The following is a 24,082-nucleotide window of genomic DNA, read 5'->3' on the forward strand; positions in this document are numbered from 1 at the left end:
CCGAGCACGAGTGCCCCCTGGACCCGCCACCACAGGTTGTCTGGCCAGTTACTTGGGGAGTCCCGCTAGAGGAAGCCCGACAGAACGGCTTCACATGCTGGTTCTGTGACGGCTCCTCCTTTCACGTTGGAGGCTCCCCTCGGACAGGCTACGGCGCCGTGCGAGTGAGCGACGCCCATACCCTCAAAGGTCCAGCCCGCCCCCATTCCAGCCAAGCGGCTGAGGTGCAAGCGCTTCTGGCAGTGCTTGAGTTTGAGCCCCCAGAAAGCCCACTTGCCATTTACACAGACTCGGATTGGACGGCCAAAGCCGCCACGGTCTGGCTCCCGGTGTGGCAGAATCAGGGGTGGAGAGCCAGCGATGGGAAACCCGTAGCCCACCTACAGCTATGGCAGCAGGTAACAGCACTCCTCCAGTCCCGCTCAGGCCCAACACAGGTGACCCATGTCAAGGGACACCAGAAGACGAACTCAGAGACCGCCTACTGGAATGACCAGGCAGACCTTGCAGCCAAGGCAGCCGCCACTGAAAATGCTCCCCTACCGGAATCAGCCACCGACTGTCCCCTCCGCCCTGTCACCACTCGGGCACAAGCCCGCAGCCAAGCTCAGGGAACCGCAGGAACACTAGACCTAGCACGACTGCAACTATCTGACCCAGAAATAACTGACCTCCTAGCCGCAGGAAGGGATCAGACAGGGAGACTCATGATCAGAGAAGAGGAAGGCATAGTCTGGGCAGTAGATGCAGCCGGCGAACGCCATTGGGTAGTGCCATTGGAAGTTAGGGCTGACTTAATTCAGTTTGTCCACGAGCAGGGACACCGAGGCAAGGATCTGACTCTGGAAAGGGTAAAAGAGGTTGGTTGGTGGCCTGGCATGCGCACCGAAGTAGCGCAATGGGTGGACAACTGTCTGTCCTGGGCTATGGTCAATGCAGACCCCACCGGACCTAGAGCTCCCCTCCAGCATCAGAGAATTGATGGACCCTGGGCTCGCATACAGATTGACTTTATCGGCCCTCTCCCCCCCACTGCTCGCGGCAATCGCTACTGCCTCACTGTCATAGACCCCTTCAGCAAATGGGTCGAAGCGTTTCCGTGCAAGCGCAACAATGCAGCCACCACAGCCAAATTACTGTTTAATAATGTTTTCTCGCGATGGGGCATCGTGAGAGTCATGGACTCTGATTTAGGCTCACACTTCATCGGAGAAGTAACACAGGAGCTTTGTAAAGCACTGGGCATCCAGCAACGCTTCCACATAGCCGGCCACCCTCAAGCTTCAGGCGCCATAGAAAGAACCAACCGGACCCTCAAGGAGGCTCTCCGCAAGATGGTTCGCTCCTCCGGGAGAGACTGGGATGAAAAACTCCCCATAATCCTAATGGCCATTAGAGGCACTACCGCAGTTCACGGGCTCACACCCCATATGGTAATGACAGGGCGAAGAATGCAGCTCCCGGAGGCCTTCTGGCTAGATACGCAGCTCCCTTCCGATATGCAGCCTGTAGTGATTAATGATGCTTGGGTCCAGGACCTGCTCTCATCCATACACGCCGTCCACATGCAAGTGGCCCAGAAGTTGGGCACAGCTCAGAAGGATATGGACCGCAAATTGGGATGGGTCAGGAACCCCAGGCAGTGGGAGGAAGGACAGTTCGTTCTGTACAGGAAGTTTTCGCAAAAGGCGCATTCACTAGCAGCCAAATGGCAAGGCCCAGTCCCTATCACAAAAAGAGTCTCCCCAGCTGTCTATCAGGTAGCCATCCAAAGAAAGACAGGAGGAACGTGGCTAAAATACTTTCATGCCTCTCAATTAAAAGAATGGAAAGGGAAGCCGCTGCAAACCGCCCCCCCTGTGTATGACCCTGGGGGAACCACCACCAGCCCAGCCCCCCTCTGCCCAGTGATTCGCCAGATATCACTCCACCCTGGGCCAGAGATACCGTGTGTCCCCTTAGATCAGACTTTTGTAGCTTTAGAATAAAAGAAACAATAGAATATGTAGATATCGGTGTAAATGTTAAAAGTTTTTCCAGTTCTATTCTTTAACTTCACTAGGCGGGCCCCACAGTTGGGACCCTTGGGGAAGACACGGCAACCAAAGCCAAATAGGACCACCACCGAAAGTGATTCTTGATTGGATTGTAAGCCGCATGTTCGGAAAAAAATTGCACAGGCAAAAGAGATTTGCTGTGTGTGAAAGTGGTTGGAGAGGCTTTAGCCCAAGAGTGAATGCATTTCCAATATTGGAGACACACCAATAAAGGTGATCTCTGTATTTGAAAACATTTCACTCGCCGTGCTGGTGAAGATCCCGCATCTACGTAGATTCGGGGTCTCACCTGCCAGACCCACGCTTTCGCATGATGGTCGGCTTTGGCTTTGAGGGCCGTGCCTCCCCTGGAAAAGGATCCCCAAATAGCCCAACATCCCTCTTTTACTAATGTTCATATTCGTCATGGTGAGTTGCTATACGGCGCCACCATCTAGTACGCTTTAGTGCAAAAGTAAAAGACCCGCCAGTATTCTGTAAATATGTGCCCTCTGGAATATGTTATTGGGGTGCGTTCGCCACGCACAAGGGGCAGCGTACCTCATTTACATACCCAGGATCCCCTGCGCCAAGATGACCCCCGATTCACCCAGACTCAGTGGCGCCGGCAGATCTCGGCCGCCTCCGCCGCCTTTCGATAAACGCCGCCGAGCGCCTTCGGCCCCATTTCGGCCCTTTCCGCCAGCAGCCGCCCGCCCCACGTAATCTTTTCCCTTGCCCGTACCGTACAAGGGAAAAGAAGGGGGGGAGACATATTGAAGTTTTAATGAAGCCCTGCCAGGCCTTCCAAGGGAGGGCAACCCAAAAGTACCCCACACCCGTATGCCTCTTGCTCCGTGTATTTTTCTTTTGGCTCAGTGCATTTTTCTTTTTGCCCAGTGTACCTTTTTTTTTTGAAACCAGAAAATGGGGCCTCCCGAGGGAGTCCCTCCAAAAATTGCTAGTCCTGCAAACATATGACGAAGGCCTATTTTTGAAAAATTAAAGCGAGGGCCCCCGTCTGCAGCAACCCTTATAGTTAATGGAAGCCGCTCTTTAGTTTTTTTTCCATTTTAAAACGGCAAGGCCAGGCCGAGCCGGACCGACAGCTCTCAGCCCGCAAAATAAAAATAACCCGCCACCGAGCAAGGGGCACATGAAGGCCACATAGTCCAGGCACCCAGGGACCCCTGGGGCGAGTTTGCATAATCCCGCCTAACGCACAGCCGACCCTTGCCCGACGTAAAGACGTCCCCCCCTGAAATATACATGCCTTAGAAAGAAACCTTCGCACAGGAGTTCCCCAGAGCAACAAGCTGGAAGGCTCGCTTAGTGCTCCGGGACTTCTCGTTCAAGCCCCACCTAATAGACAGTGCTGGCAGAAAAATACGCCCTCCTTTTCCCCCGCTTTACTTTATTTTATTTTGCTGCAAGAAACTCAGGGAACCTGTACTTATATCCGCAGGTCTCCCCAGGATATTTTCACCACAAAAGGAAAAGGAAGGCCAGGAGATGAGGCACCTGGCTACTCTGTGTTTGCTCGTGCTGGCAGGCACCCTAATAGAGGGACGTCCGTCCAAATTAATGCCCTACCCCCACTGGAGATGTATAAATACCCTGGCAGGAAATGAAATGATGGTCTGCAAAGTTGTGCAGCAAAGCAATATGACCACCCCCACGGCTCGCACAAACTTCCGCAGTTGCGAAGAGCAGTGGATCCGACCCCCAGAGCTTGTTATTTTATGTGTAGGAGTAAAAACTCTGTCCCAAGAGCTAGTGTGCTATTCACCTACTGACACAGTGTCACCACTTGCTCCGATTCCTTGTATGTTTCTTCCCCGTATCAGGCCAGCCCCCACCGCAGTCCCGGTGGTAGACAAATATACCACCCCTGCCAATTTCGAAACCTCGCCATTTGTCACTGAGGCTTTCGGACCATACTGTGAAGTTATTTTAGTGTCGGCCGCAGTATGGAAGGCAGGAGACCCCTTTAGAATGACCATCCTACTAGGCACTACTGCCACTGAGTCTGCATCAGTCATTATCACGCCCCCTTCAGGCGCAGTTCTCTCCTTTGCTATAGAACGCTGGGAGAACCTGACCTGGATTGTAAAAGAGGAAGACCTAGCCAAACACGGCCCACCCGATTGGATTCTGGTTCAACAGACGCCCGAATGCCAAACCAAGCCCCTAGTAGAGAAATTTCACCGGCTTGGGCTGCTCTTTGTAAATTTGACTCACGAACCAGGCAATTATTCCCTGCTGATCCGGACCCAGGAGACCCACACCATCCAAATTGACCCTTTGATTGCTAGCAATGAACAATTAAGCCAAGGCGGCACGCATGTAGTGGGCTCCCATGTTTTGAAAACTGACATTCGAGAGAGAGTTCTAGTCCGCCCGCAAATGTCTTTAAAAGAGATCCGCATAGACTTAGCTGAACTGAATATAACCCAGAGGCTGCCGCAGTGCGCTCCCTATCTGGAGGCCGGTAGCAAGGGTTGGAATGCATGGCTACAACTGTGGATCGATCCCTCCCCCTCTCTCTCGCGTGCCAGACGAAGCATTGCCGACTGGACTGCTCCTGCAGCCGGAGGCTTAGCAATCATGGATTCGGTCAACATTGAGACTCTCGCTAATAAGTTTGCCCATGTCACGACTAGCATCTCCGACTTAGGTAAACCGGTGGTGCAGTCCCTAAATTCCATTGCGAATGGGCAACACGAGATCAGCTCCATTTTAGTTAACTGGGAGAGTCAAATTGAAAGAGATTTTTCTCTGCTGCTCAAAGGAACACAGTCTTTTGAACGCAACGTGTCAATAGCTATGGCATGTATGCAAGCCCAACAATTAAATCAGGCTGTGGCCATGGGGCTAATTCGGCAAGCCACGGACGGGCATTTGCCCCTGGAAATTAAAAGATTGATTATGCCCAAATTGTCACCCATAGAACTGGAGCTTGAATCCTGGTGGTCTCTCGTAAATTCCTCGTTCTCACCGACCACCCAGGAGCTTAAATTATTTTTATTAACGGCCAGTGCGCACGAGTCATTCCACGTGTATCCAGTCGTGCCTCTGGGACTCCAAGTCAGCGACACCGAGGTCCTCTACGCCCGCCACCCCGACCATTGGGCCCGCTTCACCCCGACCGGATGGCAGCTCGTCAGCCTCCAAGGGTGCCAGCATCGAGACCAGACCGGCTTCATTTGCCAGGACCAAGCCTTTGCACCTCATCACCCCTGTGTAGCCCCGCAAGTCGACGCCCTCAATGAGTGCCCTTTCGAGGTCGTCCGGGAGAACAGCTCCGCTGTGGTCTACCTTGGGAAAGGATGTGCCTGCGTGCGAACGGCCTGCGATTTTGTGATCCTGAACTCGTTCCAGCTTAAGCCCGTGATCCCGGGAGTCAACCGCTGCTTCTGCAACCTGTCTTCGGTGGCAGCCTGCGACTTCACCTACACGGTACCGGTCTGGACCCAAGAAGAGATCCTGGTGGCACCCTCCATCTATCGTCATGTGAAGCCAGTTGCCCTTGGCATCGGTCTGGAATTAATCCACGAGCTCCTGACCCACCCGCAGCTTCACCGCACCCTCCAGAGCATCCAGAGGGACGGGGACACTACTGCTTTGGTTGTTTCCCACAACGGAAAGGAGATTTTGGATCTTGTCCAGCGGATTAAGACCACCGGCGAGCACTCGTGGTGGGAAACCCTCTTTGGCTGGAGCCCCACTGCCACTGGAATTTACAATTTGGCTTTGCACCCGATCATCGTTATTTTGGCCTTTCAAGTTCTGTTGTGTGCCTCACTGCTTTATTTGGGCTGTTGGAGTCGCCGACAGCTCCAGCAACTCCAACTGTCCTACCGTCTGGATCATTACAATCCAGACCTCCTCTTGCCTTAAGGGTCGTTCTTGGCGCCCTCCTTTAACCCTCGTTTGTTTGCTTATGTTATTATGAACTATGCTTGGATTTTATTATGTGTATGGATCCTGAACCAGCCCCATGGACGCTTTGCTGCCGGACACCGCTCCGAGGCCCTCTTGTGGACTAGGGGGGGGACATGTTTCTCTGCCTCCCAGCCCACGGCCTGCCTCCAAACGACTGCCAGCGGCACTACCTCCATGAGGACTAGAACTGTGTGCCTGAAGCCCTTCTCGCCGCTCACCGACCCTGCGCTGCGGATTGATGCAGACAGCAAGGGGGGGTGGAAGTGTGTTTTGGAGCACATGAACTAAGCTTGCTTGTTCTTGTAAATATGCAACCCAGTCCAGCAGCTGTACTGCGGACTGAGCCGTCTGTGATCTTTGTTGCTCTATTGTTTTATGAATTTCTTGCCATTGCTTCTTATGAATTTTAACTCCCATGAATTTAGCCCCGAACTAGTCCCTCTCTCTATCTATTGCAAGTGCGCCCATGAACTTTATCCCGATGAATTTGATTTTAACCTTTTGAATTGCCTTCTTAACCCAACTCCCTCCGCCGAGGCAGTTCTAGTCTATGAATTTGATTTTAATCCAGCCATATTGATTTGGTTTTTAATTGCAGAGTGTATTTTTCTGCCCCCATGAGCCCTTCCGCCGCCTACCCCTCATGAATTGTTTCCACGCACTTGCTTTTATTCTTGCTGCTTTTGACTTCATGAACTATTACTGTTAATCACATATATGTATTTATGATTTTAGCCATCTATGAATTGTTCAACCCTTGATGAATTGGTCTATGCCCTGCTTGCACATTTCACTTTTACCTTGTATGAATTGCTTTTAACCCTGCATTCATGAATTGAACCATGAGTTGTCCTTGCCTTTAAATCTTCTGCTTATGAATTAATCCATGTATATGAATTGCCCCTGGTTTTTAATGCTTTTAACCCATCATGAATTCCGTATGAATTACCTCCCACCATGAATTAATCAATGTACACAATTATGAATTATTGCTATTCATATGCATGAATTGATCATTGCTGCCTACTACTATGAATTGCTATTACTTATGAATTATTGCTATTTATTCTGACGATTGCACTTAGCACACCCCCTGGTGTGAACCCAGAGACCTGCAGCCCATTGGCTGATCTAAATTGCACTTATTCGGTTAGGTGGTTCTCCAAACTAAATTTTTTTGAGTGACGCCTCCCCCTCCTTCCCTTCCCACTCCTTCTTCGCTCGAAGCTCGACCACCGGACATTGCTGACCACCTCGCCTTTGAAGTCAAGTTCGGAGACCCGCGCGCCTGACGTCCCGGGGTCTCCGAGGGGGGGAATTGTTGCCAAGTAGGCCCCCTCCCCTGCTTTGAAGCCTGCTATGAACTGTGTTAAAGTTTCCTGCGTTGCTGTTTTACTGCTACACCAAAGACTGCTTTGCACGTGTGTGTTCTGGTACACGTGTCAGTTCCCTGCCTGCGTGTCAATTATCTTGCTGCTGCAATAGACTGTGTAGTTTACTGACTCCATGTTTGGTTAACTGCACAAAGGACTCTCTTTCTGGGCAGCCCTGCCCTGACCTGTATCTGGATTCCCAGTGTGTGTGTGTTTGGACTTTATTACAAGTGTGCCCCGTGCCTGCATTGCCATCTGCCACGGACCGTGCCTGTTCCCTGCTTTGGACTGTGTTTTGTGTGCTGTTACCCCTGCCTCCATGGAAGCCTGCCTCATATGGGCCCAAGCCGCTGCTAGCAGCCGGGCGCCAGCCGGGGAAACCTCCAGCGAGCCTGGCTAGGCGCTCCCTGGTCAGTTCCCGCCTGGAGCCTCCCGCGGGCCGGTCCCCGAGCTTGCCCTCGCTACCGGGCAGCCTGCTATCCAGCCCCAGCTATGCCCAGCCGGCATCCATGTTCTCAGGCAACCAGAAGACCCTGGGAAGAAGACTGCTTTGAGAAGCCATTTCGGCGAAGCGGGCACACCACGTCCGCAGCGAGAGCCCCTCGCCCCGCTCTGCATATCTTAGGAGCCGCCCCGGAGAAGGAACTAAGTGCCGACCATCCCAAGCACTTAGAGAATGCATCTCAAAGAAACCTCCGCATTCCAAAACTGATGACATCAGGACAAGCCCTGTCCGCTGGAACATCCTTTCAGCCCACTTGGATTTCCCCCTCCCTCTTTTGTCCCCTCTTCCTGAGGTGTCACTTATCACAATCTGATTACCAAAGTGGCCCATCCAAGCCATTCAGTGACCCATTAGACCCTTTGTTTTAATCTGTGAGAACCACCAAGTACAGCACCAGCCCCAGGGTACGTTTTGGGGTATTTAAGCTGGTCTCCCAGACCGCTCGGTGCTCAGGCCATTCCTATCCAGACTTCCTTGCTGTCCGTCTGTGGTCCCAGTGCTGGCATTGGGCCACCTCGCTGTTGTGTCTCTGCTTCGCTCCAGGATAAGTGAGTATTCCCCCTATCATCGTTGGGAACCAGCTAATGCGAACGTCTCTGTATTTCATACTCTATGTTTCTTAGACCTTGTATGTTCTTTGTATGATTGTGCAAGCTAGGCTTACGCTACACTCAATACACGTGTTTGGACCTTACTCCTTGTCTGCCTCTTTTTCACTAGAGTGTCTGGGATCGGGACCTCCGTAAACATAGGTTATGATCCTCGCTTAATATTAATATTAATAGTTACAGACTGCTACAGCTAATTCCCCATTATAATAAAGAGCAGTTCTGGTAACATTGTGTCTCTTACAGCACTGCTGAGAAATCGTCAGGTGTTGGTGCAGACGGACAACACGACTGCCATGTACTACGTGAATCAGCAGGGGGGCACAGTGTCCATGGCCCTGTGCCGGGAAGCCACGCTCACTTGGCAGTGGGCTATCAAGAACGGCGTGTCGCTCCATGCTATACACGTGGCTGGGTCAGACAATGCCCGGGCAGATGCCCTCAGCAGGGTCCCTTTACTGGACCACGAGTGGGAACTGAACGTAGAGTGCGTTGGGCCGATCTTCCAGATGTGGGGTCATCCAGTGATAGACGTGTTCGCCACTGCGGCGACCACCAAGGCCCACACGTTCTGTTCCAGGGCAGGGAGCGACCCCCTCTCTATTGGGGATGCCTTCCAGTTTACGTGGACGCAGGGCTTGCACTACATGTTTCCTCCATTCCCCTTGATTCCCAGGGTCCTGTGCAAGATAGAGGAGGACGGGACGGACTGCATCCTGGTGGCCCCCTTCTGGCCACGGCAGGTTTGGTTCCCGAAGCTCCTGCAGATGTCCCAACGGACGTATGTGAGTCTGCCCCCTCGGCAAGACCTTCTCCTAAACGGGAGCCTAGTCCACCACGACCCCAGGAAGCTGCACCTAACGGCTTGGCGGATCATTCCTCCCCGATAGGCTTTACTGACGAGGTACAGAGGGTCCTCCTGAATGCTCGTCGGCCATCCACTAGGCGCGCTTATGTGGCCAAGTGGCGCAGGTTTGAGCTCTGGGCACTTGCCAGAGGAGTGGTGCCTGACAGCAGTCCCTTGGGGGTTGTGTTCGAGTATTTGTGCCACTTGTGTGGCCTGGGCTTGAAGGTTTCCTCCCTCAAGGTCCACCTGGCAGCGATATCAGCTGCTCACATCCGAGTTGAGGGTGCTACGGTGTTTTCTCACCCACAATCCCGCCAGTTCCTAAAGGGCATGTACAATCTTTACCCACCTGTGTCGGCGCCAGTGCCTCAGTGGTCACTGTCCTTGGTGCTCTCACGTCTCATGTTGCCTCCATTTGAACCAATGGCTACCTGCCCCTTGGATATGCTATCCTATAAGGTGGTGTTCTTGGTGGCCGTCACATCGGCCAGAAGGGTCAGTGAGCTGTCCGCGCTGCGGTCTGACCCTCCCTTTCTTGTGTTTCATCCCAACAAGGTGGTCCTGCGTCCCTGCCTCGGGTTCCTGCCCAAGGTGGTGTCCGCCTTCCACCTCTCGCAGGATATCTCACTGCCTGCATTCTTTCCTCAACCTTCCTCTAAGGGGGAAAAGGCCCTTCATTCCCTAGACTTGAAGAGGGCCCTAGCCTATTACCTGGATAGGACAAAGGAATTCCGCACCTGTCCTCACCTGTTTGTATGTTTTGGGGCCAAGGACAAGGGTAACAGGGCTTCCTCACAGACCCGGTCTAGGTGGATTGTGGCGGCCATTAGCAAGGCCTATTCCCTGGCAGGGGTGGCTTGCCCGCTTCATGTCAGAGCCCACTCCACGCGGTCCCAAGCATCCTCTTCGGCACTCCTCAGGGGGGTGCCCCTGGTTAACATTTGTAAAGCAGCCACATGGTCCTCTGCGGACACCTTTGTCAGGCATTACGCCGTTGATGTCAATGCGGAGCAGGATGTATCTGTGGCCAAGGCTGTCTTACACTCCCTTTTTTCCTGAGGGAGTTTTGGAATGACTTTCTTGGCGTACCTGCTGGGTACCCTTGAGTGAAAGTGTGTATATATGTACCTGGGGGTGTGTATATATGTAAATATTGAGTATTTATGTGTCCTTACACAGTTTTTTACATAGATGTATATATGCATATCTATTTATTGTTGTTCTTGTTTGTTCAATAAAATTGTGTTGGACTTCACCCCCGCCTTCCTTATTGTGTGAAGCTTGGTACACTCCCATGTGTGGAGGCACAGAAGAACGAAGATGAAAACAGGGTTAACATACCTGTAACTTATGTTCATCGAGTTCTTCTGTGCTGACACACAACCCTCCCTCCTACCCCGCTGTGAACTCCAATGCACAATACTGTGATGGCTGTAACGGATATTGGTGTTTTTAAGGTGTTATGGCTGAAGTGTGTTGGTCAAGCGGCGGCAAGGGAGAACTGAGGGAAGGGGCCGTTGGTCGCTGGAGGATCACGTGACCGTTTGGGCAGGAAAACGGTCGCTGAGGCGCTCGACAAACGGCCCCTTCGGAGCCATGGAAGCTCTAGAAAATTCTCCGGCGGCTGGCCTGCGCCTGCGCAGTCCCATGTGTGTCAGCACAGAAGAACTCGATGAACATAAGTTACAGGTATGTTAACCCTGTTATTTTGGGGATGGAACCTGAGGGGTGGGTGTTGCCTTCTGACACATTTCCAGAGATGGCAGGGGGTGTGGCATGCGCAAATCAGTTATGCTAATAGCACACTTCCGGTGATGGCAAGGGGCGTGGCATATGCTAATGAGTTGTGCTAATGAGTTCCAGCAGCTCTTTTTCTACGAAATGACTCCTGTTTAGAAATATAATAGAGTGGAGGAGGAAATGTTCCGGGCATTTTTTTTCTATGTGAGGCCAAAAATGTATATAGATATGTTTCACAGTAATCTGCAGAGTATAAACAGATTAGAAAATATGCAAACTATTTTGATGACCAAAAAAATTCACGCAACAAGCCACCTGGGGCTATGATACCACTTTCCGCAAACTTAGGAAAAACCTTGGGTTTACAGAAAAATCCCATTTGTTCAAAACAAAAAGGAGGGAGCATATTGTATTGCCATAGCAACTTAAAATGCTCAATGAAAGCGTGATGGCAGCTGCCACCTCAAACAGGAAAGGAGAGGAAACTAGAGCTCTTGCTTGCTTTCCCTGCCCACCTGCTTTTCATCCTCTCCCACATCACTTTGCAATGCTAGCATGACTGGAGAAGTGAATGTAGAAGGAGAGAAAACTAGATGAGTAGGGGAGCAGAGGGAGATGACCGAATGGGTAGACAGAGACAAGGAAGACCAGGCAGTCTGGTGGTCGGGAGCAGCAGGAAATGCTATAGTAGTAGGGTGGGGGAGAGAGTGGAGTCTGATTGGAGTAGGGAGTGGAAATAGGATTTCCCCTCTTTTGCAAATCCCTCTCTTTTTATATCCTATAATACAAGTCAAATCTGTATTTAACATTGAGTCTTGTTCTTAACAAAACTGTGTGAATGTACTTATTTTATAGGTTTATGTTGGCTAGCACTCTTTTATTAAACAGATTGCTCCTCATTTTTTTAAGGTTAAAGAAGACAATCAAGAAATAGCAAGCATGGAGAGACAGTGAGTGTTTTTCCATATTGTTCTCTTAGATCCTCGTGCTGCAAATTGATCTACATCTGAATGCAGTTTTATAACCTCTCTATTCAAGTTGCAGATAACTTACATGTACAATGTATGTTTTCCATGTTATAACATCATTAAAATCTATATATAGGACAGTAGCTGTTAGACAAACTGTTAGACAGCCGAGTCAGATACCAAAATATAAAGATTAAAATGTTAAAATAATGCTACATTTCATAATATTTATTTTATTAAAAAATAAAATTTAGATTAAAACCCTAAAGAGTCACAAAAGTGAGCTTCAGTGGGAACATAAAGGAAAAAGAACTGAGGAATTAAGACATTTTCTTATTAAAAACATTTGCTCAATTTTTTAGGGCCTCAGAGATTTATTTAATGACAGCAAAAGTAAGGTTCTTATCATTTCCTGACAGGAGACTGAACAGATGATAATCATAAGAGCAATTTGGGAAGGTACTAAAACAGAGAAACTCTTGTCTTAACATAAAACCTACAGAAAAAGAAAAAATGTATTATAGTTTCTGGCAACTGGATGCCAGAGAATCTGCCTTATAACTCAGCAGTAATATAAGTCTTAATAGTTTGCATGAAGAAGTGGAGTTTTGTTTTTGGAATTCCTAATTAAACATTTTTAGTATATGGCCTGTTCATTGCACTTGGTGTTGGGATAGCTGACTTTTATTTTTCCTAAATTGCTAATAAGACCAAAGTAGACCATACCTAACCCACTTAGGCTTTTCCCACAGCTTACACTGCTAATATGTGACAGTTCATCTCACTCCAGGGGAGGGAGGGTTCTTCGGAAAGGAAAAATATATGGGTCGCTGGATGAGTTCTGAAAACTGAGCACCTACCTCATTGTGATGTGAGAAGATAGTGGGAAAAATGAGGGTGTGGAGAAGTCTCCCTTTGCCTGACTTTTATTTGGTTTTTGTATGCCATTTGGGTTACTTTGATTAATTGCAGTGCTTGTTCTTTCCTTATCTCTAGCATAGTATGCATCAGTCCTTTTACCATTTATTTGATGCACAATAAAATTGAAACAATTGAGCTTTCTTCTATTGTAAGGCTGTTCAGTAACCAGCAGGGGGACCCATATGGTAATATGTGAAAAAGTCTGTTTCTCTCTAAAATTAAATATGTACAGCTAAAGCCACATACAAACCAACTGTGCACTGAATAAGCTAAAATATAACTTTTCTGGTATATTAATGAAAGAATATCTCTGCTTACTGGGATATTTTCTTCAAGTAAATGCTGTATATATTTAGCTTTCTTTATCAAGTTTTTGCATTATTTTAGGCTGACAGATATAAAAGAGAAGATCAATCATCTTAACGAAGGAATGCGACAGCTTGACATGGACCTAGAGGAGCATCAAGGTAAATTAAACAGGATTTTTCAAAGCTTTAGCATGGGGTGGATCTATCTGATTTAGAAATGGGCCACTGCTTTATGCGTTCAGTAGGATCATTTAAGAGTGAGAGTAGAAATTACAGAACTGCATATGCCTACACAGATGTGGGAGCACACACACACAAACTGCTGGTAACAGGAAGATTACTTCTTGTCTTGTCTGATTTCGATGTGTGAGTTAATAGTGAAGTTAAGGAATTTCATTCTAGATACTATAGAGGACTGTGTGTACTTTGAATTCAAATAGGTCAGTTCTTTACAGAGAGGCCTTCATGATGGAAATGCAGCTTTTGTCATAAGAATGAATTGTGCAAACTTGAACAGGTGTGCATATGTTTGCTTATATTACATATTGTGCATTTACTCCAAAGAACTATTATGAAGGACACCCCCCCTTTCAATCTCATCTCTGTGAGGAAGACTTCCTTGACAAATTCAGTTTCCCTGTTTGACTGGGCAGCCCCAGTAGTATGTTAATATTTGTGGGTTTGAAAGTCTTTTTGTCCCATCCTGACATGCAGATACAATTTTGGCTTTTTAGTCCAGCCCAGGAACTTGATGGGGAAAAGCAGGAGCTTTCTTCCTTTCTGTTGGAAATGGCATGGCACTAGACTCTGTATAACATTCAAAAAGAAATAACTTTATTTAACAGGCAAGAATTGAGTAAGAGTAGTCATGGGATGGAAATGTGGAGGTAAAATTTTGTTGGTATTACAGAATCACTTCTTGTAACAGGCAAGTATCCTTGAAGCTTATTTTCATATATTCATATATTCTTGGTTCTTAACAGTGAGAGGTGTTTTATTTAGTAATTTAGTTATAACAACCATGTTTCTTCAGAAAGTTTCCCATGATAGTTCAGGTTTCCCAGAGTTAGTCTAAAACCGTTTTCCCTTAACAACAGACCCCAGGTTCTCCTCAGAGCCACCCCCCCTTTAGAAACTGGGCAGGAATTAATTTTCTCCTCAGAAGATATAACACTTCTTTTGGCATGAAAGGGAGTCTCAACACACTACCCAATCACTCTCGTTAAAACACACTCCCAATCCTCTGGTGTCTGTATAAAGTGTACTTCAGCTTATGATAACACTTGCAGTGCAATCCTGAACAGGTCTACTTGGAAGTAAGTCCCCTTTTGTTCAATGGGGCTTACTCCCAGGAAAGTGTTCTTAGAATTGCAACCTTGGACTTTGAATTCTTATAATTCTTCCTCAGGACAGTAATATTACAGTTAAGGCAAAGGAATCTTCTTCCCTCTTCACTCTAACGGTAAACCTGTCTGACTGTTCTTGTCAGACTCACTGACTCAAAAATCCTGTCAGAAACCAACTGACTGCATCCAGACTGGTTCTAACTGACCAATCAGAGAAGAGGGAGCAGCCTGTCACTCAAGCTCTCTATTCTAGGGAATAATTAACCCTTCCCCTCCCAGCACTCTGATTTTGCTGCACCTTGGAAATCTGCTATTAAGAGCAGTCTATTAATGCAACAAAAACAGCTGCAAGCATTGTTCCACAATTACTTGCATAAAAGCTGTTGTATAAAGTGCTGCTTCTTATTGGACTCCGTAATATTTATGCAAAAAGGAAAAATTCAGTTAGTTTCATTTTTCTAACACATGTTGTAATGCATTAGTCTTCAAAATATGGATCAGCATGCTCGGGTGGGTCATGGAGCTCCCCTTGTTAGACTGCAAAAATCTATAGAACTGTTCTTTTTACTGCTTTTTAGAAGGGCCTGCTGTTAGTGAACAAGCGCACCTTTTGCTCAGTCTTGGCCAACTCTCCTCCTTCAGCCCTCATTCCATATGGCTTTTGTCCACACTGGTCCCATGATCATCGGTAGGGCCACTTGTGCTGACTCCCTACTCACACATATGATCCTCTGATGCCACTGGTGGAGGAGGATTTGCAAGTGGGCAAAGGAAGGACGCATAGGCAGGTGGGGGCACATGGGTGGGAAGATCAGAAGGGAAGCCTAGTAGTGGGCATAGAAAGCCTGAGCACTCTCTGCCGAGGACCCCCAAAACCTGGAACTGGCCTTGCAACCAACAAACCAGAAGAGACCATTGTGCCTCTCTCTGCACATGATGTGATATACAGGAGGCCTGCGTGCAGCACCCAGAGACTTCCCCAGAGAGGAAGGTTTGACTACCATGCAGACAAATTCCATAACAGCATTTTACTATTTATAATTTTCTTTCCATTTTGCTTTGCATTATTTTCTTCTCTTGTTTGGATGACTGTAGATGGTAAGAAATCGATTGATTTATTACTTATAGCTTAGCAGTGAACATAGCTGTTTCATATTAGTACTTATTTCTTTATCTTTATTAATGCTTCTGTTTATGATAACTCATTATCTTTACTTAATGGTAATACAATAAAGGGATAGGTACCTCCTACTTCTGAAAGAGACCTGACTTGCATAAATGCACAAATTTGTTGTAAATTTATATGGATTTTTCATAAACATCTTTGTCATATGCTTTTGGAAAAGACTGCTGCCTAGTTGTTTGCTTACAGCCAGGTACTTAGTTCTTCCACAATTGTTTTAAATAGATCTTTCTTCTTGATAGAATTACTGTCCAGTCATTAAGAGTAGAAAACATCATGTATGCCAATGTGGACATTTCTGTCAATTTGATGTCCCGTATTAATGGTTTTATAGCCATATTCTGTCTACATCCTTTATAGTACCATTTTTAAAAGTTCATAGTATGAATTTTCTTTGCAGAGAAATGGAGCAGTACTAAGAATGTAGGCCAAGATCCAAAGAACTGTGCAATTAGCTCCATACACCCAAGAGGGCTTGGGTCCTTATTTCTCAAGGAGCAATTCCTCTTGCTACATACCAAGTTCCTTTTGAAATAGAGAAGAACAGAAAAATAAAAATTTATTCCTTGGCAAATACAGCATGCCCCATATACTGCCGTAGAATTTTGGTTTCCATGAAAATTCTTTTAGAGAGACTTGGAAGGGGGGCAGTTAATTTCCCATCTTTCATAGTAACATGCAAGGGAACATATCGTAATAGTTGGCTGGATCTTCAAGCTCAGCTTTGCTAAGATTTCCTGTATCATGAAAGGGAGAGTAGCAAGGAACAGGATCACAACTGCAAGGAAGCTTAAGAAGAATTATGGTCCCTTGAGGCCAATGCACATGCTTCTGTTTTGTGCATGCTAGATAAAAAGGAAAGCAGAGGGGATGTCGACATAATACTGAGGGGAAAGGAGTGGGAGAGATTCTATTTATATTTAGCTTAGCCTTTTTTTTTTAAAGAAAAAAAGCTTTGTTCCTAGTATCAGCATGATGGTACAATTTAAAATGATATAACATATTAAAGTATACACAGAAAATACAAAATATTCCCTTACTCTCAAGGCTTAAAAGTCTGCTTAAATAATGTTTTTTTTTAAAAAAAACAATCTTACCTTCTCATTAAGAGGATGTTGAGCCCCTAGGTGTCCAACATCCACTGAAGCAAGCTAGAAAACAAACTGCAGAGATGGTCAAGAGGGCTTATGCAAGTAAGGTTCATCTTCGTTCTTCTGTGCCTCCACACATGGGGACTGCGCAGGCGCAGGCCAGCCGCCGGAGAATTTTCTAGAGCTTCCAAGGCTCCGAAGGGGCCGTTTGTCGCGCGCCTCAGCGACCGTCTTCCCGCCCAAACGGTCACGTGATCCTACAGCGACCAACGGCCCCTTCCCTCAGTTCTCTTCTTGCCGCCGCTTGGAGAGAACGTGAGCTTCGTTGCTCTGTGCTTTTGTGCTTCGTGCTTACTCTAACTGATTGCTTGGCTTTTGACTTCGGACTTCGTGACCTCGACTATTCTTTGGATCTCGCTTTGGACTTTGACGTGGACTCGGTAATTTGACTCGGACTGTTTTTGACCCTTCTTTCGCGTGCCCCTGAAGATGGCCTCTACGGCTCTCTTCAAGCATTGCCTAAAATGCCACACTAAAATGGCCAAATCCGATGGCCATGATTTGTGCCTTTTTTGCTTGGGGGAGACCCACAATGTCTCGGCCTGTAGGATCTGCCAGGGTTTCACCAGCAAGGCCCGGCAGGATCGCAAGGCCCGGCTAAATTCCTCGCTGTGGCAGAAGGTCATGTCGGAGGGAACCCCGTTACGTCCGTCCAAGGCCGGCCCTAGCCCCTCTGCCGAACGGCAATCAAGAGCTGGCTCAGTGGCCTCCGCGAGGTCGGGGTCGAAACCGCTGCCCCCGAGTGCCTCGGCGTCGAGAGCGGCCTCTCCAGCGCAGGGACCGGTGCGGCCGCCCCGTAGCGCGTCATCTACCAGGTCGGATCCGAAACCAGCTTCGGAACCGAGGGTCCTGGTACCGAGTCCCCGGTCGGAACCGACGACCGGTTCGATCCCGATCAAGGCGAAGAGGTCGAAGCCGAGGTCCCCTTCGAAGGCGAGGAGCGCGTCGGTTCCGAGATCTTCTTCGGAACCAGCGAAGAAGAAAAAGAAGACCAAGCATCACCGGTCGCCGCGTCCCGATCCTCAGGAGGAGGTCATCGTGCTTCCTCACACGCCTTCCCCTCATCTGGGCTCCCCGGAGCCAGAAGACATCTCCGTGCCGGTGCCGGATCCGATGGCCTTCGAAACGGTGCCCGCAGAATTCTCTTCGGGACCGGAGCCGAGCCTGCGCCGTTGGAGCCGACCATCGCTTCCCCTTCGGTCGCCGAGGCTGGAACCGAGCCCGTCCCCTCGTCGGAGCCGTCCGTCGCCTGCCCGTCCGTCTCCACCTCCGGTCGGTCGTGAGCGGCATGGTTCCGGGGACAGTGTCCGATCTGTCCGGTCCGCTGCGTCCCGGCATCGACAGGCTTCCTACCTCCCCTCGCCATACCGTTGCCAATGGGAGGGGGCACCTGCGGGCTTCTCCGTGTCGGAACCGAGGCCTTCGACATCGAGGTCGGCGTGGGCTCCCCCTCCGCTCCAGGTTCCGGAATCCCAGCTCGGTTCCGATGAGGAGGAAGTGGGGAGCTTTGGCGGCTACCAGTCGGAGTCCTGGTCCGAACCATCGCCGGCTGAGGAGCTAGTGCCATCGGCGGACTCGCCATTCGAGGACCTCCGCATCTACGCCGACCAGATGGCTAGGATGGCCAAGGCTCTCGAGATGGACATCTCTTCGGCAGTCCCCCAGACCAAGGACAAGCTCCTCAAACATATTTACGGGGACAATCCGGCGTACGTTGGCTTCCCCATGCTCGAGGGTATTGAGGAGATTGTGGAGAAGGTGTGGCAGGTGCCCTGTGATCAACCTCCAACGTCCAAGCGCATCGAGCAGCTTTACAAGATCAAGCAGGGCACCTGGCCGGCGTTGGTGAAGCACCCTCCACCTTCCTCCTTGGTCACAGAGGAGTTCAACCCCCGGCGATCGGGTCACTCCTCGGTGCCTGCCGATAAGGAGGGCAAGAAGCTGGATGCCATGGGCAGGCGCCAGTACATTGTCTCTTCACTGGGTCTGAGGATTGCCAACTACCAGACCATCATGGCAGGGTACCAACTGTACCTCTGGGAGAAGTTGGCATCCTATACCCGGGACCTCCCTCCTGAGCAGAAGGCTGTGGTGTCCCTGCTGCAGACGGAGGCTGTGAGGCTGTCTAAGCAGCAGATGAACGCTGGGAGCCACGCTGCTGACACTGCTGCTAGAGGGATGGCGTCGGCGGTGGTCCTCAGGCGCCACTCTTGGTTGCGGTCGACGGCCCTGTCCCAAGAGGTGCGTTCCAGGGTGGAGAGCATGCCCTTTGAAGGGGACTCGCTGTTCTCCAAGTCCACCGACGAGACCCTGAAAAAGAAAAAAGAGGACAGGCAGACGGCGCGGTCTTTGGGTCTGGCTCCAGCAGACAAGCCCTCCTCCAGGTCACGGTACGCTCCCCGGTCTGGCCCTTACCATTACCAGGGCAGATACCAGCAACAGCGGCCGGGCTACCAGCAGTATCCTGCCTACCAGCAGCGGTCTTACCCTCCCGCACAACAGCAGAGGAGGCGTCGGCCCTTCAAGCCTCGTCAGGCACAGCAACCGGCCCAGCAGAAAGATCAGCAGGGCACCGGGAGGCAGTACTGACGGGTCGCGCCAGCCGTATCCCCGAACTTTTCGGACAGACTTAGTCCACTCCTCTCTGAGTGGGAGTCAATAACATCTGACTCATGGGTCTTAACTATTGTTGAACTGGGATACGGGCTGGAGTTTGTTGAGCTGCCTAGATGCGGTTCGCCCCTGACAGCTGTCAATAACACTATGGCCGAGCTGGATGCGGAGATCGTGTCGCTCTTGGCCAAGGGTGCTGTGGAAGAATTGCCCTATGAGGACTCTGTAAAGGGATTCTTCTCTAGGTTCTTCCTGGTCCCTAAGAAGGATGGGGGCTTACGTCCCATCTTAGATCTGAGGGGCCTTAATGCCTTCCTCAAGGTGACCAAATTCAAGATGGTAACGTTGGCGGCTGTGATCGCCTTGCTGAAACAGGGAGATTGGTTTGCGGTTCTTGACTTAAAAGACGCATACTTTCACGTGGGGATACGGAAGGAGCACAGGAAATACCTGAGCTTTGTTTACCGGCAAAGGGTTTTCCGGTATAAGGTGCTCCCCTTTGGCCTGTCCACTGCCCCACGAGTGTTCACGAAATGTGTGGCCCCTGTGGTTTCCTTCCTACGGGAAGAAGGCTGTACCATCTTTCCGTACCTCGATGACTGGCTCATCGTGGCTGAATCGGAGTCTAGGCTGGTGCAGGACATTGGCTTGGTACTTAGCACTTGCCAACGCCTGGGGCTCCTGGTGAATTTTGAAAAGTCCAAACTGGTGCCCAGCTGCAAGGTGTCCTACATTGGTGCACTGTTAGACTCTGTGGAGGGTAAGGCCGTGCTCCCCTTGGAGAGGGCTCGGTCCCTAAGGGGTCTAGTGTCCATGTTTAAAAGGAACCGATTCCAGTCTGTGCGCACTATCCAGTGCTTACTAGGGCATATGGCAGCGGCCACCTCTGTGGTGCCTTTTGCTAGGCTGCGTATGCGCCCGCTCCAGAACTGGTTTGTGCGGAGGTACGATGCTCTGCTGCACCCTCCGTCCCTCAAATTCTCTATCCCGAGGGTCATCCTCTCCTCCTTGGACTGGTGGCTGTCTGATGACAACTTGTTTAAGGGAATCCCCTTTGGGTATCAACACCATGACATCACGGTTACCACTGATGCCTCTCTGTTGGGATGGGGGGCTTACTGTGGCGATGTGTCTGTGCAGGATGTCTGGTCTGACAGGGAAAAGACCCTCCATATCAATGTGCTTGAACTAAGGGCCATTCGTTTCGCACTTGTGTCTCTTACAGCACTACTGAGAGATCGTCAGGTCTTGGTGCAGACGGACAACACGACTGCCATGTACTACGTGAATCAGCAGGGGGGCACAGTGTCCATGGCCCTGTGCCGGGAAGCCACACTCACTTGGCAGTGGGCTATCAAGAACGGCGTGTCGCTCCGTGCTATACACGTGGCTGGGTCAGACAATGCCCGGGCAGATGCCCTCAGCAGGGTCCCTTTGCTGGACCACGATTGGGAACTGAACGTAGAGTGCGTTGGGCCGATCTTCCAGATGTGGGGTCATCCAGTGATAGACGTGTTCGCCACTGCGGCGACCACCAAGGCCCACACGTTCTGTTCCAGGGCAGGAAGCGACCCCCTCTCTATTGGGGATGCCTTCCAGTTTACGTGGACGCAGGGCTTGCACTACATGTTTCCTCCGTTCCCCTTGATTCCCAGGGTCCTGTGCAAGATAGAGGAGGACGGGACGGACTGCATCCTGGTGGCCCCCTTCTGGCCACGGCAGGTTTGGTTCCCGAAGCTCCTGCGAATGTCCCAACGGACATATGTGAGTCTGCCCCCTCGGCAAGACCTTCTCCTAAACGGGAGCCTAGTCCACCACGATCCCAGGAAGCTGCACCTAACGGCGTGGCGGATCGTTCCTCCCCGGTAGGCTTTACTGACGAGGTGCAGAGAGTCCTCCTGAACGCCCGTCGGCCATCCACTAGGCGCGCTTATGCGGCCAAGTGGCGCAGGTTTGAACTTTGGGCACTTGCTAAAGGAGTGGTGCCTGACAGCAGTCCCTTGGGGGTTGTATTCGAGTATTTGTGCCACTTGCGTGGCCTGGGCTTGAAGGTGTCCTCCCTCAAGGTCCACCTGGCAGCGATATCGGCTGCTCACGCCCGAATTGAGGGTGCTACAGTGTTTTCTCACCCACAATCCCGCCAGTTCCTTAAGGGCATGTACAATCTTTACCCACCTGTGTCGGCGTCAGTGCCTCAGTGGTCACTGTCTTTGGTGCTCTCACGTCTCATGTTGCCTCCATTTGAACCTATGGCTACATGCCCCTTGGATATGCTATCCTACAAGGTAGCATTCTTGGTGGCCGTCACATCGGCCAGGAGGGTCAGTGAGCTGTCTGCACTGCGGTCTGACCCTCCTTTTCTTGTGTTTCATCCCAACAGGGTGGTCCTGCGTCCCTGCCTCGGGTTCCTGCCCAAGGTGGTGTCCGCCTTCCACCTCTCGCAGGATATCTCACTGCCTGCATTTTTTCCTCAACCTTCCTCTAAGGGGGAAAGGGCCCTTCATTCCCTAGACTTGAAGAGGGCCCTAGCCTATTACCTGGATAGGACGAAGGAATTCCGCTCCTGTCCTCACCTGTTTGTATGTTTTGGGGCCAAAGACAAGGGTAACAGGGCTTCCTCACAGACCCTGTCTAGGTGGATTGTGACGGCCATTAGCAAGGCCTATTCGCTGGCAGGGGTGGCTTGCCCGCTTCATGTCAGAGCCCACTCCACGCGGTCCCAAGCATCCTCTTCGGCACTCCTCAGGGGGGTGCCCCTGGTTAACATTTGTAAAGCAGCCACATGGTCCTCTGCAGACACCTTTGTCAGGCATTACGCCGTTGATGTCAATGCGGAGCAGGATGTATCTGTGGCCAAGGCTGTCTTACACTCCCTTTTTTCCTGAGGGAGTTTTGGAATGACTTTCTTGGCGTACCTGCTGGGTACCCTTGAGTGAAAGTGTGTATATATGTACCTGGGGGTGTGTATATATGTAAATATTGAGTATTTATGTGTCCTTACACGGTTTTTTACATAGATGTATATATGCATATCTATTTATTGTTGTTCTTGTTTGTTCAATAAAATTGTGTTGGACTTCACCCCCGCCTTCCTTATTGTGTGAAGCTTGGTACACTCCCATGTGTGGAGGCACAGAAGAACGAAGATGAAAACAGGGTTAACATACCTGTAACTTATGTTCATCGAGTTCTTCTGTGCTGACACACAACCCTCCCTCCTACCCCGCTGTGAACTCCAATGCACACTACTGTGATGGCTGTAACGGATATTGGTGTTTTTAAGGTGTTATGGCTGAAGTGTGTTGGTCAAGCGGCGGCAAAGGAAAACTGAGGGAAGGGGCCGTTGGTCGCTGTAGGATCACGTGACCGTTTGGGCGGGAAGATGGTCGCTGAGGCGCGCGACAAACGGCCCCTTCGGAGCCTTGGAAGCTCTAGAAAATTCTCCGGCGGCTGGCCTGCGCCTGCGCAGTCCCCATGTGTGTCAGCACAGAAGAACTCGATGAACATAAGTTACAGGTATGTTAACCCTGTTTTTTCAAGGAGTTTAAGGAGGCCATTGCCTTTAAGGATCTTCTAAAATTCTAAACATGTTTCCTACATAAGTTCCTTTGTATTTCAGTCATGCATTGTGATATATTTGAGTGGAGATCACTGTCCCTAATGTGACTAGCTGGATACTAAGGCCTGATCAAAATACATTTCAAGTTGAAGAAAGCATATGAAGTGGGCAATCACTTAGGAATTAGGGATGGGATATACTTAATCCATTAGTACAAAGTACTTAACTTTAGCTGGAGCATCATACTTTTATCTCTCCCCCCCCCAAATACATTTAATATTAATCTGTGGAGGTGTTCTGTTTTCACATAGGAGAACCAGTTTGAAATTTCTGCTAAACCATAAAGCTCACTGTCCTTCAGCTTAACCTGCTTTACAGGGTTGTTGTTAAGGATTTATAATTGCTGAAGTCTTTAAAGTATTGTAAATCAATAATAACAAATACTGATGCCAGCAGCCAAAAAGCTTCTGCCAGCAGACACAATTTTATTGAAGAAAACTAGCATATGTGGATCTGTCTGTACGTGTGCTTATTTATTCATAAATATGCACACACTTTTTCATATTTGATGCAGAAAATAAAACATTTGATCATTGTAATAACATATGATATGATTTTGCATGTGTGAATAAAACATGTTGATTGAACATTGCTATATATTCAGTTTTGGCAGCAGTGAATAATGCTAAATAATCAGAAAGTGGACAGAATTAAATTGAAATCAGTGGAAATTTTGCTTATGCTGATTCTGGGGTGCTAAAATAACATAATAGACATTTGTGAAATGTTGTATTTGTTTGCATTAACAGTAATTTTAAACTTTAGTTAAATTTAATTTTAAGTGATTATTTATGTAGGTGAGAAAAATTTGAAATACAAGGAGTTGAAGAAAAAGGAGGAAAGCATGGATAGTAAGTCGTTCCTTATATATTTATTGTAGCTTTGTACTGTCAAATGTGGACAGCTTTATTCAAAGCTA

The 24,082-nt window shown here is 49.3% G+C and overlaps 1 protein-coding gene across 2 annotated transcripts in view; it reads left to right on the forward strand.

The window, feature by feature from the left end:
• Positions 1–24,082, forward strand: part of IFT74 (intraflagellar transport 74) — a 97,027-nt gene that overhangs the window by 38,142 nt on the left and 34,803 nt on the right. For both annotated transcript variants that reach the window (XM_054986815.1, XM_054986814.1), the window contains exons 12-14: positions 11,964–12,004; positions 13,331–13,410; positions 23,961–24,014. In XM_054986815.1, coding sequence (XP_054842790.1) covers positions 11,964–12,004; positions 13,331–13,410; positions 23,961–24,014 — 175 coding nt within the window. The remainder of the gene's footprint in view (positions 1–11,963; positions 12,005–13,330; positions 13,411–23,960; positions 24,015–24,082) is intronic.

Source organism: Eublepharis macularius, chromosome 8 (genome assembly GCF_028583425.1).
Source record: "Eublepharis macularius isolate TG4126 chromosome 8, MPM_Emac_v1.0, whole genome shotgun sequence".
NCBI lineage: Eukaryota > Metazoa > Chordata > Lepidosauria > Squamata > Eublepharidae > Eublepharis > Eublepharis macularius.